At 34.4% G+C, this 12,288-nt stretch overlaps 1 protein-coding gene and 1 non-coding gene across 2 annotated transcripts; both read left to right on the forward strand.

The window, feature by feature from the left end:
• The first annotated feature begins 939 nt into the window (after window positions 1-939).
• On the forward strand, window positions 940-2,661 carry LOC100252690 (uncharacterized). The gene has a single exon (XM_002268424.5). The coding sequence runs from the start codon at window positions 1,205-1,207 to the stop codon at window positions 2,483-2,485; it is 1,281 nt and encodes a 426-aa protein (XP_002268460.1). The 5' UTR covers window positions 940-1,204; the 3' UTR covers window positions 2,486-2,661.
• A 5,330-nt stretch (window positions 2,662-7,991) lies between these two features.
• Window positions 7,992-9,387, forward strand: LOC100247588 (uncharacterized). Its single transcript, XR_009466694.1, has one exon. It is a non-coding gene; the product is annotated as an uncharacterized LOC100247588 (transcript).
• Window positions 9,388-12,288: the final 2,901 nt, after the last annotated feature.

Here is a 12,288-nt window from a genome sequence, read left to right on the forward strand (position 1 = left end):
CATTATCCACTGATTTGAATTTTTTTTATTTAAAAAATGGAACTTCATATGGCATTGATATTGTTTAAATAGGTTCGTTATACTTTGGCGGTGTTCAATTGATTTCCGAAAAAATAAAAATACAAAAAAAGAAAAAAATTAGCAAGGCTCACATTCTTTGTGTCCTCCCTATTCTATGTTTATTTGATTTTTAAAAAAAAATTTGTGACTTGATATGACTTGAATATTGTTTAGATAAGTTTATTACATTTGGAGGGTGTTAAATGATCCCTTCAAAATCGAAATTTACTAAAAAATCAACGAGGAGTATGAATTTCCATATTATTACTAATTTACCTTTTTCCTATTTTCAATATTTCAACCAATTTTTTGTGTAATTCAATTTAAACATTAAGAAATAATTTATTTATATATTTCTCCATTAATAATTAGTACACAATTAATTTAATTTTAAATTAATATATTTTTTAAAAATTTATTTCTGTTTTTTTCCCTTTTTTTTCACTTCATAAACCAATTATATTATTTTTCACACTTCAAATATTCATCCAATTTTTTCAATAAATAATTTGAAGTTAAAATAAATTAAATTTACTTTACCCTAATTTATAAATTATATCACCAAATTATTTTTTTTTTTAAAAATTAGTTTATTTTAAATTTAATTTTCATCTTTATCACTTTATATTACAAAAATAAATAAATTGCAATTTTGTTTTCCAAAATTTTCTTTATTTTTCTGCTTCATAAAAAAAAATTCCAAAAGGAAATAATTGGTCATTGTAGTAGAAGTTAACAATATGAGCTGTATGGGATTAGTTCCCATGGAGGGTAACCAAAAAGAATTTGTTTTCTTTTATTTTGTATTTATCTTGCATGTCATGTCTTAATCTATTAGACTAAAAAGATTGGTATGGTGTGATTATCCAATTAGCTTAAAAAGGTAGGTATGGTATGATTTTGGTAACGTGGCATAACCCTTCTCTATATCCATCTTCCATCTTCCATCTTCTGCGTTGGAATCAACGTGGCCTATTCAGATAAGGACTCTTATCTCCTTCCGTGTTTACCGTTCCACACTACAACAGACGAATTGGGATCGGTTACGTCTCTCCCTTTGGGCGATACCCACCATCTCCTTCCGATCTTCTCTTTTTCTTTCTTTCTCTCTTCCCCTTCTCTTCCTCACACCCAAACGGACACTATGCCTTCCTCTCTATCTTCATCTCCCTCTCCGGACCTTCATCTCCAAACCCTCTTGGCCTCCGCTCGTCCCTTCCTCCGGGGCGAGCTTGAAGCCGTCCACCCAAAGCTGCCTTCTCTCATCTCTGTTCTCCGATCAGTGGGCGCAGGCGAGTGCTGGCACAAGCATGGAAGTTTCCTTGAACATCTAGTCGACATGTACAAGATTCTCAAGCTGTGGAAGGCCCAAGAATCGGTATGTCTCTGCGGCCTCTTCCACTCTGCATACTCCAATTCCTATGTCAACCTCGCCATCTTCGAACCCTCCACCGGCCGCGACACCGTCCGCGCCCACGTGGGCGATGCGGCCGAGGAGCTCATATATTTGTTTTGTGTCGTCCCGCGGCAGCCCCTCATCCACGATGATCTCCTCTTCCGGTATAGTGACGATGAGCTGGTGGAGCACCTCAAGGCTTCGGAGGTTTCGGTGAGGAATGCCAAGGAGGGCGGTGTGTTTAATGGAGATGAGGCTTGGAGGAAGAAGGTGAATTCCCTTGTTCCTCCTGGTGGGGTTACGGTGAAGCACATCAAGACTGGTGAAGATGTGTTGGTATCGAGAAGGGTTGTGGCCATTTTCGTGATGATGACAATGGCTGATTTCAGTGACCAGCATTACGGGTTTCAGGACGCCTTGTTTGACAATTCTAATGGCCGCCTTGAGTTTTCTGGCAACAGCTATGGAGCTTTGTGGCCTGGGGATGGCAAGCCTGGGCTGTGGTTGAATTCAATATCAAGAATGGGTGCGGTTTACTCATTGCTAGTGAGGGAGGAGGAGATTTTCATCGAAGAGAGGAAAAGAGTTGGTGGGGATCAAGTGGTGAAAGGCCGAGATGAGGAGTTAGAGCTTGTGATACCACCGGTTTTGGAGAACTGCACGAGGGTTTTGGGCGCAGAGGAGCAAATAGAAGCAACAGATCTGTATTGGGAAGCTGTTTGTGAAGGGTCAAAGAGAGGGTTGGATTGGGCTGAGAAGTTGTTGGGGAGGTGTGTCGAGAAGAACCCATTTGTGGGGGAGCCACATGTGGTGTTGGCTCAGATTTACTTGACAAATGGGAGGTTTGAGGAGGCCGAGAGAGAGGCTGAGAAGGGGCTGAAGCTCATGCTGGAGTGGGGGAATCCATGGGACAAGAGGATGACTTGGGAAGGATGGATCGCCTGGAACAGGGTTTTGCTGATGAAGGCTAAGGAGAGGTCATGGCCAAACACTTCTTGGGGGATCCTCAACTTAGGGCTTGTCAAGTAAATCATTGATGCATACAACACATTTAGAAGACCATCTTCCTCTTCCATCTGATTTATGAATCTACTGTGAATAAATGCTTTTAATTTTATTAAACTATGAATTGTGAAGCAATCAAAAGATAATGGTTGTGTTTGAGTGCAGATCATTTTCTATGAATAAATTAATGGTTGTGTCAAGAACTAGGCATGTCTTCTACTGAAATTAATCTTGGAAGTGATGCACTATTTGCCCTTTTCCTAGTTTGGTTGCTTTGTGAATGGTGGGTGGGGAACCTCAATGGTAAATCCAAATGCAAGAAAGAACGGGACATGTATGGCCCATAAATCCTCAAAATTCGTCATTGTCTGCGTGTTAGTGCTCTTTTATAGCATGTGCATTGTATGGTTGCCTCTCTATGGAAGTTATGACCCACTTTCCTTTCTATAAGCATTCCCTTCCTAAAACATCTAAGGATCTTGGCTTTTCTTCACACAGAACAAAATAAATAAAAAAGAAAAAATTAAGTAAAAAAAATCATATGAGATTGAAGAAAAATGAAATAAAATAAAATAAAAGATTATGTAATTCACAAGTTAGTAAGGTAATCACATGCATATTTAAAGTCAAAATAATTCAAGCAATTTTCTAATAAATAAGCAAATAAATAAATAATTAAACAAAACAAATATAATTATTAAATGAGTAAATAAATAAATCACAACAATTCAAACATTTTTTTATTAAGTCAATAAATAAATAAATAAAACAAAATAGATATAATTATTACACACATGCAATAGAAAAAACTAAATGTTAAAATGATGCGATAATCAAATATAAAAAATCGAAACATCGAACTCACATAATTAAATATTGAAAACTCACCTCAAGCAATCAAAATCAAGCCATATACTCACTCAAACCCAAAAACCAAGCAATCAAAATGAGAAATCAAACCTAAGTGAATTGAGCCTAGTGAAGTGTCTAAGTAATCCCATCCTAGAAAATGTAACCAAGTGCCCTTAGTGGAAAGTGTCTAAGTAATCTAAGTGGAAAATGTTTGAGTAAGCTAAGCTTGAAATCTAACCTAAGGTCCACCTAAGTGAGTTAAGTGGAAACACAACTAAGTGAAACTTAACGTAAGCTTGAAAGGCAGCCAAGGTCATGACAATGAGGGTCCAAATGAGCCCTTCAATGAAGGATTCCTAAAGATGGGCCAGAAAAAATAGGTCATATGAGTGTCAATGAGTCACCAAGGGACGACTACGAGTTAAGAGAGAAGCAAAGGAAAGCACCTAGTATCACATGTGCTAAGATAACAAAATGGATGATCTATAACAATATTGTACCATTTTCCTTTTCAACTAGGGATGGTAATGTTGCCTAAACTATGTGCCAACATTTGGAGACAAAAAAAAAAAAAATCACCTCCCAATGCATAAAGAATCCTTTAAAGACAAAATAATTTCATCTTCTAATGAATTCTTACATCTCCAAATAATTAACCATGATTTTTTAATTCATTTCATGACGAAAGTTACGAATTTGCGTCACAAAAATTTTCTTTGAAAAATATATTTGGTTATAATTTTATTTTTTGTAACAAGGTAAATAATTTTAGAGATGAAATAGTTTGTCTCTAAGAGTTCATTTCATATTTGGAATATGAATGAAAGTAAGAACATAAATAAAGGTGAATTACAATAATGCATAAGAGAGGGAGTTTTTTAAGCATATTATCATAGCATTGGGGTATTTCCTACACTCAACATCAAAAATCTTTCATACCACAACATCTATCACTTTGGTCTTTTTTTTTTTTTTTTTCATTTTTGAGACATTAAAAGTTGTTTTTTAGACTCAATAAGAACTTATATGTTTGTTTGTCTAATTAACGATCATTAATACCACAAAACTTGACACTTCATGCCTTACTTGGATTGACTTTTAAGAAGTAAAAAGCTTTATTTCAAGCTTAATAAGAACTTTTATGTCTATTTGACTAATTTTATTTAAAGAGCTTATGACTTACAAAAAATATTAATATTAAAGTTAGCAAAATATTACTTTTTGTAAAAGCTTTATTTTAACTTCTACAAGAAGTTTTTCATGTTTGATAAAACTTTTACACTACTAATATAACTGTTTAAAAATTATGACTTTGATTTTAGTTTTAGTTTTTTGTTAAAACCTAAAATAAATAAAAAATTATGCCCTTTATCTTTATGTGGAGTAGGATTAAGTGTCTAGGAACTAAACCAGGCTTAGCACAATATAGTAAGCATAACCTACTTGTCATTAATGATAGAAGAAACAATAATACATATATTAAAGTTGTTTTATTGAAAAATTTTATTATATATACAAATTTTAAAACTCATTACTATTAAAAATGATGATACATATGTTAGGATAGAACCCTTAAAAGCATGACATTATGTAATAAACTTTTGGTTTTTATTATTTATTTAATAAAGTTCTAGTTCACTTTTATCTATCATATTTCCACGTCTTATATCTTGTAAGCATTCTAGTTTGCATCTTTTGCATTGTACATGACTTGGGTGCATTAGGAGTAACATGAAAGATCTAAGTCATGGGTTCTTTGTAAATAGATGACTTGTTCATAATCGGTTCATGGGTCTAGGTAACCCATTAGAAGATGTAGTGCATCACCTCCTAATTAGAGGGAGGACTGGTCTTGGCTATTGGGGTGAGTCTCTTATGGTAAGTGCACTGGTGTGTATGGTCGCACATTGGATAAGACCTATGGTGAGTTATGACTTCAGGCTATCAAGTAGTCATGACATCACCAAGTTGCTTCATTGTGTTGTCTCTCAACCTTGAGAGAATATTGAGATTGTACTGAAGTTAGTAGTGACTTTGACCTACGGATAAGATCGTAAACTGATCATGTATTCCTTATGGATTAGGTCACTATTAATGGAAGTTGGTAGCAATATATATTCTCAATAAAGGCACTATGATATCTCTTGGGATTGAGACAGTGTGACCCAATGGGTGATCCTAAGGAGATGTGTTCATGGAAACTATGGTAATAGTAGTTTCTTAAGTGAAACTTGACATAAGCTCTTTGAAAACTAAAATATGTTAATTGAACACACAATCGAAGGATTTGTAATTCAAGGATGGTAGAGGTAGTCTTGAAAGGGCGATAGTTTTCACCTTGTTAAACTACGAATACTAGTTCATGGGGAGACTGAACACAATGGATAGCATGTCACAAACCCGAGCACTTGGCATCTCGTTGTTATTTACATAGAATACTAGAGTTCAATTGATTCTATGTGGTGGGATGTTGAATCAACTTCAAAATTGGATTTTGAGGAAGTCGATATTACTATGAGTCCCAATGGTCCCCGCTCTGAGCTCATATACCTTGTTGGCATAGGTTATGAAAGTTGAATTGACTCTACGTTCACTTTTGTGCATAAGGGCGTTTTGATAATTATACAAGGTTGCACAAGATTAAGTGAACAAGGTCTCTAGATTATGCTAATTGATTAATTAGTAGGTCTTGTTAAGTTATTAATTAATTAGGAACCGTTTTGGGTTAGATTAAGTGACTCAAACCCTTAGTGGGCTCAAGTCACCTAAGCCCAATAAGAAGCCCTATAAATATCGCCTTAGGGGTTAGGGTTCTCATAACCTTTTCTAGAGAGTTGTCTTCCATTTCCAGAGAGAGAGAGAGCCATTGCCTCCACTCTCTTTTCCATCCTCACCAAAAGTGTGTCAAGATCAAGATTCGAGTCATCGAGCGAAAAACTTCAGGTTTACGAGACTTCTGCGATTTCATTCTTCATCTTCAACATGTGAATTTGATTCGGGAACACCTAAATCTGAGGTATGGTTTTCATTAATACTTTTCGAATCCCTTTAAAGTTTAAAAATTCTTTTTTGTTCGCTGAGCATAGGATTTAAAAAAAGCCTAGGATAATTATGCATGCTCCTGACCTAATTCGGGTTTGGGAAACTAAAATATCTGAGGTCTTCCCATCAATATTTAGTTTGAATATATTGGAGGAAAAAAAATGATACTTAGACAAATATTTTTTATATAAAAATATTAATAATTTTATTTATAAATTTATATTTTTCTTCTACTTAATTAGTATACAAAATATATGATAAGATAATTAAAATCAACTTTTTGCTTTTATTGAATAAGGGTTCGTTTAATTTTTATTTATTTTTCTTCTAACTCATTGAAAAGACAAAATTCAAAATAATTTTATTGGTAAAGGTGGAATTAACTTAATTACTTCTAGAGGTGGTATGCTCGACCTATTTTTAAATACAATTTTTAATTAGTATATTTATTTATGCAACATAAGTTATTTTACTATTGGTTTCCAGCACCATTAATAAAAAAAATGTCACCGATTAATTTTTAAAAAAAATCCAAGAAAGGGAAAAAAATTACCATTAGGTTTTTGACCTATTTTAACATTCTTAACTACTAGTAAGAACATGATTTTGAAGGAAACAAAGAAAACATGAAGGCTCCAAGTACTTTAGAAAAATTCCAAGTTGCAAACAAAAGAAGAACACTATTATTGATATTTTTCTCTTAAAATCAATAGATTGATGCTTTTATTTTTTATTCACTAATCTCTTTTTTATGATCATTTTCTTCACCAATGTCATAAGCACAATTTTTTTTTTTTACCAAATTAAGGTTTATAATTTTTGTACATATCATACTCGTAACCATCATAAGGCATAACTCTCTACTTTCTTGCCAAACCAAAAGATACACATGAAAAATATGTAAATATTTTCCACTTTTTCTTTTACTAACTCGATGGTTGAAATGAAATCTAATAATTTGATACAATATATCGATGAGATACAAATTTATCAAAACCCATAAATATTGAGAAAACTCCATAAAATGATAGAAGAAACAACAATACATATATTGAAACTATTTTATCGAAAAGTTTACTATATATACAAATTTAAAAACACATCACTATTAAAAACGATAATATATTTGATTTGAATATATTAAAGAATAAAAAAAATGATGATATTTAAATAAGTATTTTTTATATGAAAATATTGATAGTTTTATTTATAAATTTATATTTTCTTGTGTTTAATTAGTATAAAAAATATGTAATAAGATAATTAAAATTAACATATTTATAGTAATTTTATTTCAATTAATTAATAATATAATATATAAAAGATATTATAATGTACTACCGCAATGTCATATGGGCAAGTGGAAGAACAATAAACTCAATTTAATAGCTGGTGGGTGCTGTTTTTACGTCATGGAGAACGTGGTGGCACATGCTCTCTGAGCATTTGAAATATATAAAAAAGCAATCCCTATTCTCTATATCAGTGTATCCATCCATGTAAAAAAATATTTTGCGTTGTAATCAACGTGGCCTATTCAGACAAGGACCATATCTCCTTTGGGATCAGTTGCGTCTCTCCTATAACGACCATCACCTTCCGCTCTTCTCTTTTTCTTTCTTTCTCTCTTCTCCTTCTCCTCCATCGTTCCCTTCTCCCCCTCACTCCCAAACGGACACTATGCCTTCCTCTCTATCTTCATCTCCCTCTCCGGACCTTCATCTCCAAACCCTCTTGGCCTCCGCTCGTCCCTTCCTTCGGGGCGAGCTTGAAGCCGTCCACCCAAAGCTGCCTTCTATCATCTCTGTTCTCCGATCGGTGGGCGCAGGCGAGTGCTGGCACAAGCATGGAAGTTTCCTTGAACATCTAGTCGACATGTACAAGATTCTCAAGCTCTGGAAGGCCCAAGAATCGGTATGTCTCTGCGGCCTCTTCCACTCTGCATACTCCAATTCCTATGTCAACCTCGCCATCTTCGACCCCTCCACCGGCCGCGACACCGTCCGCGCCCACGTGGGCGATGCGGCCGAGAAGCTCATACATTTGTTTTGTGTCGTCCCGCGGCAGCCCCTCGTCCACGATGATCTCATCTTCCGGTGCAGTGACGATGAGCTGGTGGAGCACCTCAAGGCTTCGGAGGTTTCGGTGAGGAATGCCAAGGAGGGCGGTGTGGTTAATGGAGATGAGGCTTGGAGGAAGAAGGTGAATTCCCTTGTTCCTCCTGATGGGGTTACGGTGAAGCACATCAAGACTGGTGAAGATGTGTTGGTGTCGAGAAGGGTTGTGGCCATTTTCGTGATGATGACAATGGCTGATTCCAGTGACAAGCATTACGGGTTTCAGGACGCCTTGAGTTTTCTGGCAACAGCTATGGAGCTTTGTGGCCTGGGGATGGCAAGCCTGGGCTGTGGTTGAATTCAATATCAAGAATGGGTGCGGTTTACTCATTGCTAGTGAGGGAGGAGGAGATTTTCATCGAAGAGAGGAAAAGAATTGGTGGGGATCAAGTGGTGGAAGGCCGAGATGAGGAGTTAGAGCTTGTGATACCACCGGTTTTGGAGAACTGCACGAGGGTTTTGGGCGCAGAGGAGCAAATAGAAGCAACAGATCTGTATTGGGAAGCTGTTTGTGAAGGGTCAAAGAGAGGGTTGGATTGGGCTGAGGAGTTGTTGGGGAGGTGTGTCGAGAAGAACCCATTTGTGGGGGAGCCACATGTGGTGTTGGCTCAGATTTACTTGACAAATGGGAGGTTTGAGGAGGCCGAGAGAGAGGCTGAGAAGGGGCTGAAGCTCATGCTGGAGTGGGGGAGTCCATGGGACAAGAGGATGACTTGGGAAGGATGGATTGCTTGGAACAGGGTTTTGCTGATGAAGGCTAAGGAGAGGTCATGGCCAAACACTTCTTGGGGCATCATCAACTTAGGGCTTGTCAAGTAAATCATTGATGCATACAACACATTTAGAAGACCATCTTCCTCTTCCATCTGATTTATGAATCTACCGTGAATAAATGCTTTTAATTTTATTAAACTATGAATTGTATGGTTGTGTTTGAGTGCAGATCATTTTCTATGAATAAATTAATGGTTGTGTCAAGAATTAGGCATGTCTTCTACTATTGGAAGTGATGCACTATTTGCCCTTTTTCTAGTTTGATTGCTTTGTGAATGGTGGGTGGGGTATCATACTAAACCCAATGGTAAATCCAAATGCATGAAAGAACGGGACCATCTGTATGGCCCATGAATCCTCAAAATCCGTCAATGTATGCGTGTTAGTGAATTGAGCCATATACTCACTCAAACCCGAAAAGCAAGCAATCAAAACAAGAAATTAAACCTAAGTGAATTGAGCCTAGTGAAGTGTCTAAGTGATCCCACCCTAGAAAATGTAACCAAGTACCCTAAGTGGAAAGTGTCTAGCTAAGTGACCTAAGTGGAAAATATATGAGTAAACTAAGCCTGAAATCTAAGCTAAGGTACACCTAAGTGAGTTAAGTGAAAACACAACTAAGTGAAACTTAATATAAGCGAAAAATGTCTGAGTAAACTAAGTCTAAAATTTAACCTAAGGTGCACCTAAGTGAGTTGAGTGGAAACACAACTAAGTGAAATTTAACGTAAGCTCGAAAAAACAGGTCACAATGAGGGTCCAAATGAGCCCCTCAACGAAGGGTTCCTGAAGATGGGTCAGAAAAAATAGGTTATATAAGTGTCAATGTGCCACCAAGGGATGACTATGAGTTAAGAGAAAAGTAAAGGGAAACACCTAGTATCACATGTACTAAAAATACAAAATGGAGGATCTATAATAATATTGTACCATTTTCCTTTTCAACTAGGACCGGTAATGTTGCTCAAATTATGTGCCAACATTTGGAGACAAATATATATATATATATATATATATCGCCTCCTAATGTGTAAAGAATCCTTTAAAGACAAAATAATTTCGTCTTTTAATGTATTATTACATCTCCAAATAATCAACCACCATTTTCTAATTCATTTCACAATGAAAGTTATGAATTTGCATCAGAAAAATTTTCCTTGAAAAATATATTTGGTTATAATTTTATTTTTTGTCACAAGGTAAATAATTTTGGAGATGAAATAGTTAGTCCCTAAGAGTTCATTTCATATTTGGAATATGAATGAAAGTAAGAACATAAATAAAGGTGAATTACAATAATGCATAAGAGAGAGAGTTTTTTAAGCATATTATCATAGCACTGGGTATTTCCTACACTCAACATAAAAAATCCTTCATACCACAACATCTATCACTTTGGTCATTTTTTTATTGATTTTTGAGAAATCAAAAGTTGTTTTTTAGACTCAATAACAACTTATATGTTTGTTTGTCTAATTAACAATCATTAATACCACAAAACTTGACACTTTAGGTCTTATTTGGATTGACTTTTAAGAAGTCAAAAGTTTTATTTCAAGCTTAATAAGAACTTTTATATCTATTTGACTAATTTTTTTTAAAGAGCTTATGACTTACCAAAAATATTAATATTAAAGTTAGCAAAATATTACTTTTCGTAAAAGCTTTATTTTAACTTCTATAAGAAGTTTTTCATGTTTAATAAAACTTTTACACTACAAATATCACTGTTTAAAAATTATGACTTTGATTTTAGTTTAGTTTTTTGTTAAAACCTAAATAAAAAAAATTATGCCTTTTATCTTTATGTAGAGTAGGATTAAGTGTCTAGGAACTAAACTAGGCTAAGCATAACCTACTTGTCATTAATGATAAAAAGTGTCTAGGACAAAAATTGATCAAAACTGATAGATATTAAGAAAACTCCAAAAAATAATAGAAGAAATAATAATACATATATTAAAGTTGTTTTATTGAAAAATTTTATTATATATACAAATTTAAAACTCATTATTATTAAAAATGATGATACCTCTGTTAAGATAGAATCCTTGAAACCATAACATGATATAATAAACTCTTGGTTTTTATTATTTATTTAATAAAGTTTTAGTTTACTTTTATCTATCATTTTTCTACGCATTATATCTTGTAAGGTTAATACAATTATGAACAAACAAGGTTTAGAATAGTCTTATTACCAAAAGGCTTGATGCATACGGTTAACTTCGGATTAACTAATTGATTAGATGGCACTCACCCCAAGCTCGATAACTTGATTTTGGTTCACTTCAATCTCTTTTGCTATTGTCAAAAGCTTCAAAGGCCTTCTAAGAATGTACCCCTTATTAGGGTTTCCCTCTCTCAATAGCCCATGGGCCTCAGTGGTCTCATAACTACCCAAAAAACCAAAGTCAAAGCCCAAGTTGAAAAATGAGTTAACCCACTAATAAAGTTGAAAAAATGAGCCCCCGATTTCTAAAGGTGCTAGGGTGGTCAGAATTCACTCCTCAATCTACGCCTTGTGAGTGGGTTTGGTTGAATCCCACCTCAATCTCCTTTAGATTTGAAGATTTTCAACACAAATGACTTTTTATTCAATTTTCTTAATAAGCTAATGTAGTTTACATTCATTAGCACATTAATTATATTATTAATTGATTAATTATATGTCAAATTATGTTTTGAAAATAACAAAACCTTGTCTCACAATTTAAATATTTGTAAAAGTTATCCAAACAAGCCCATAATGCTTTCAATTGAGGTAAATAAAAAAAGGAAAAAAGAAAAAACAGTTACCACCTTTATAATAAAAAGAAAATAAATGTTATTTGAAGTGAATCAAATCTAAAAGTAGTTTGTCAATTCAAAGTAAAAGGTTATTCGATGTGCAAAAACCAACTAATGACTTCAGAGTTAAAAGCAAAAAAACCACCATGTAAAAAATCGAAGTAAATGTTATTCATAGATCAAGTATAAAGTATATATAGATATTGATAAGTATAAAGAAGTGACATAAGCATATACCAAATTGCTTTGTAT

This window comes from Vitis vinifera, chromosome 10 (genome assembly GCF_030704535.1).
Source record: "Vitis vinifera cultivar Pinot Noir 40024 chromosome 10, ASM3070453v1".
NCBI classification, from domain to species: Eukaryota; Viridiplantae; Streptophyta; class Magnoliopsida; order Vitales; family Vitaceae; genus Vitis; species Vitis vinifera.

Coding starts and splice junctions, on each gene's coding strand:
- LOC100252690 (XM_002268424.5), top strand. CDS start 1,205: ATGCCTTCCTCTCTATCTTCATCTCCCTCTCCGGACCTTCATCTCCAA.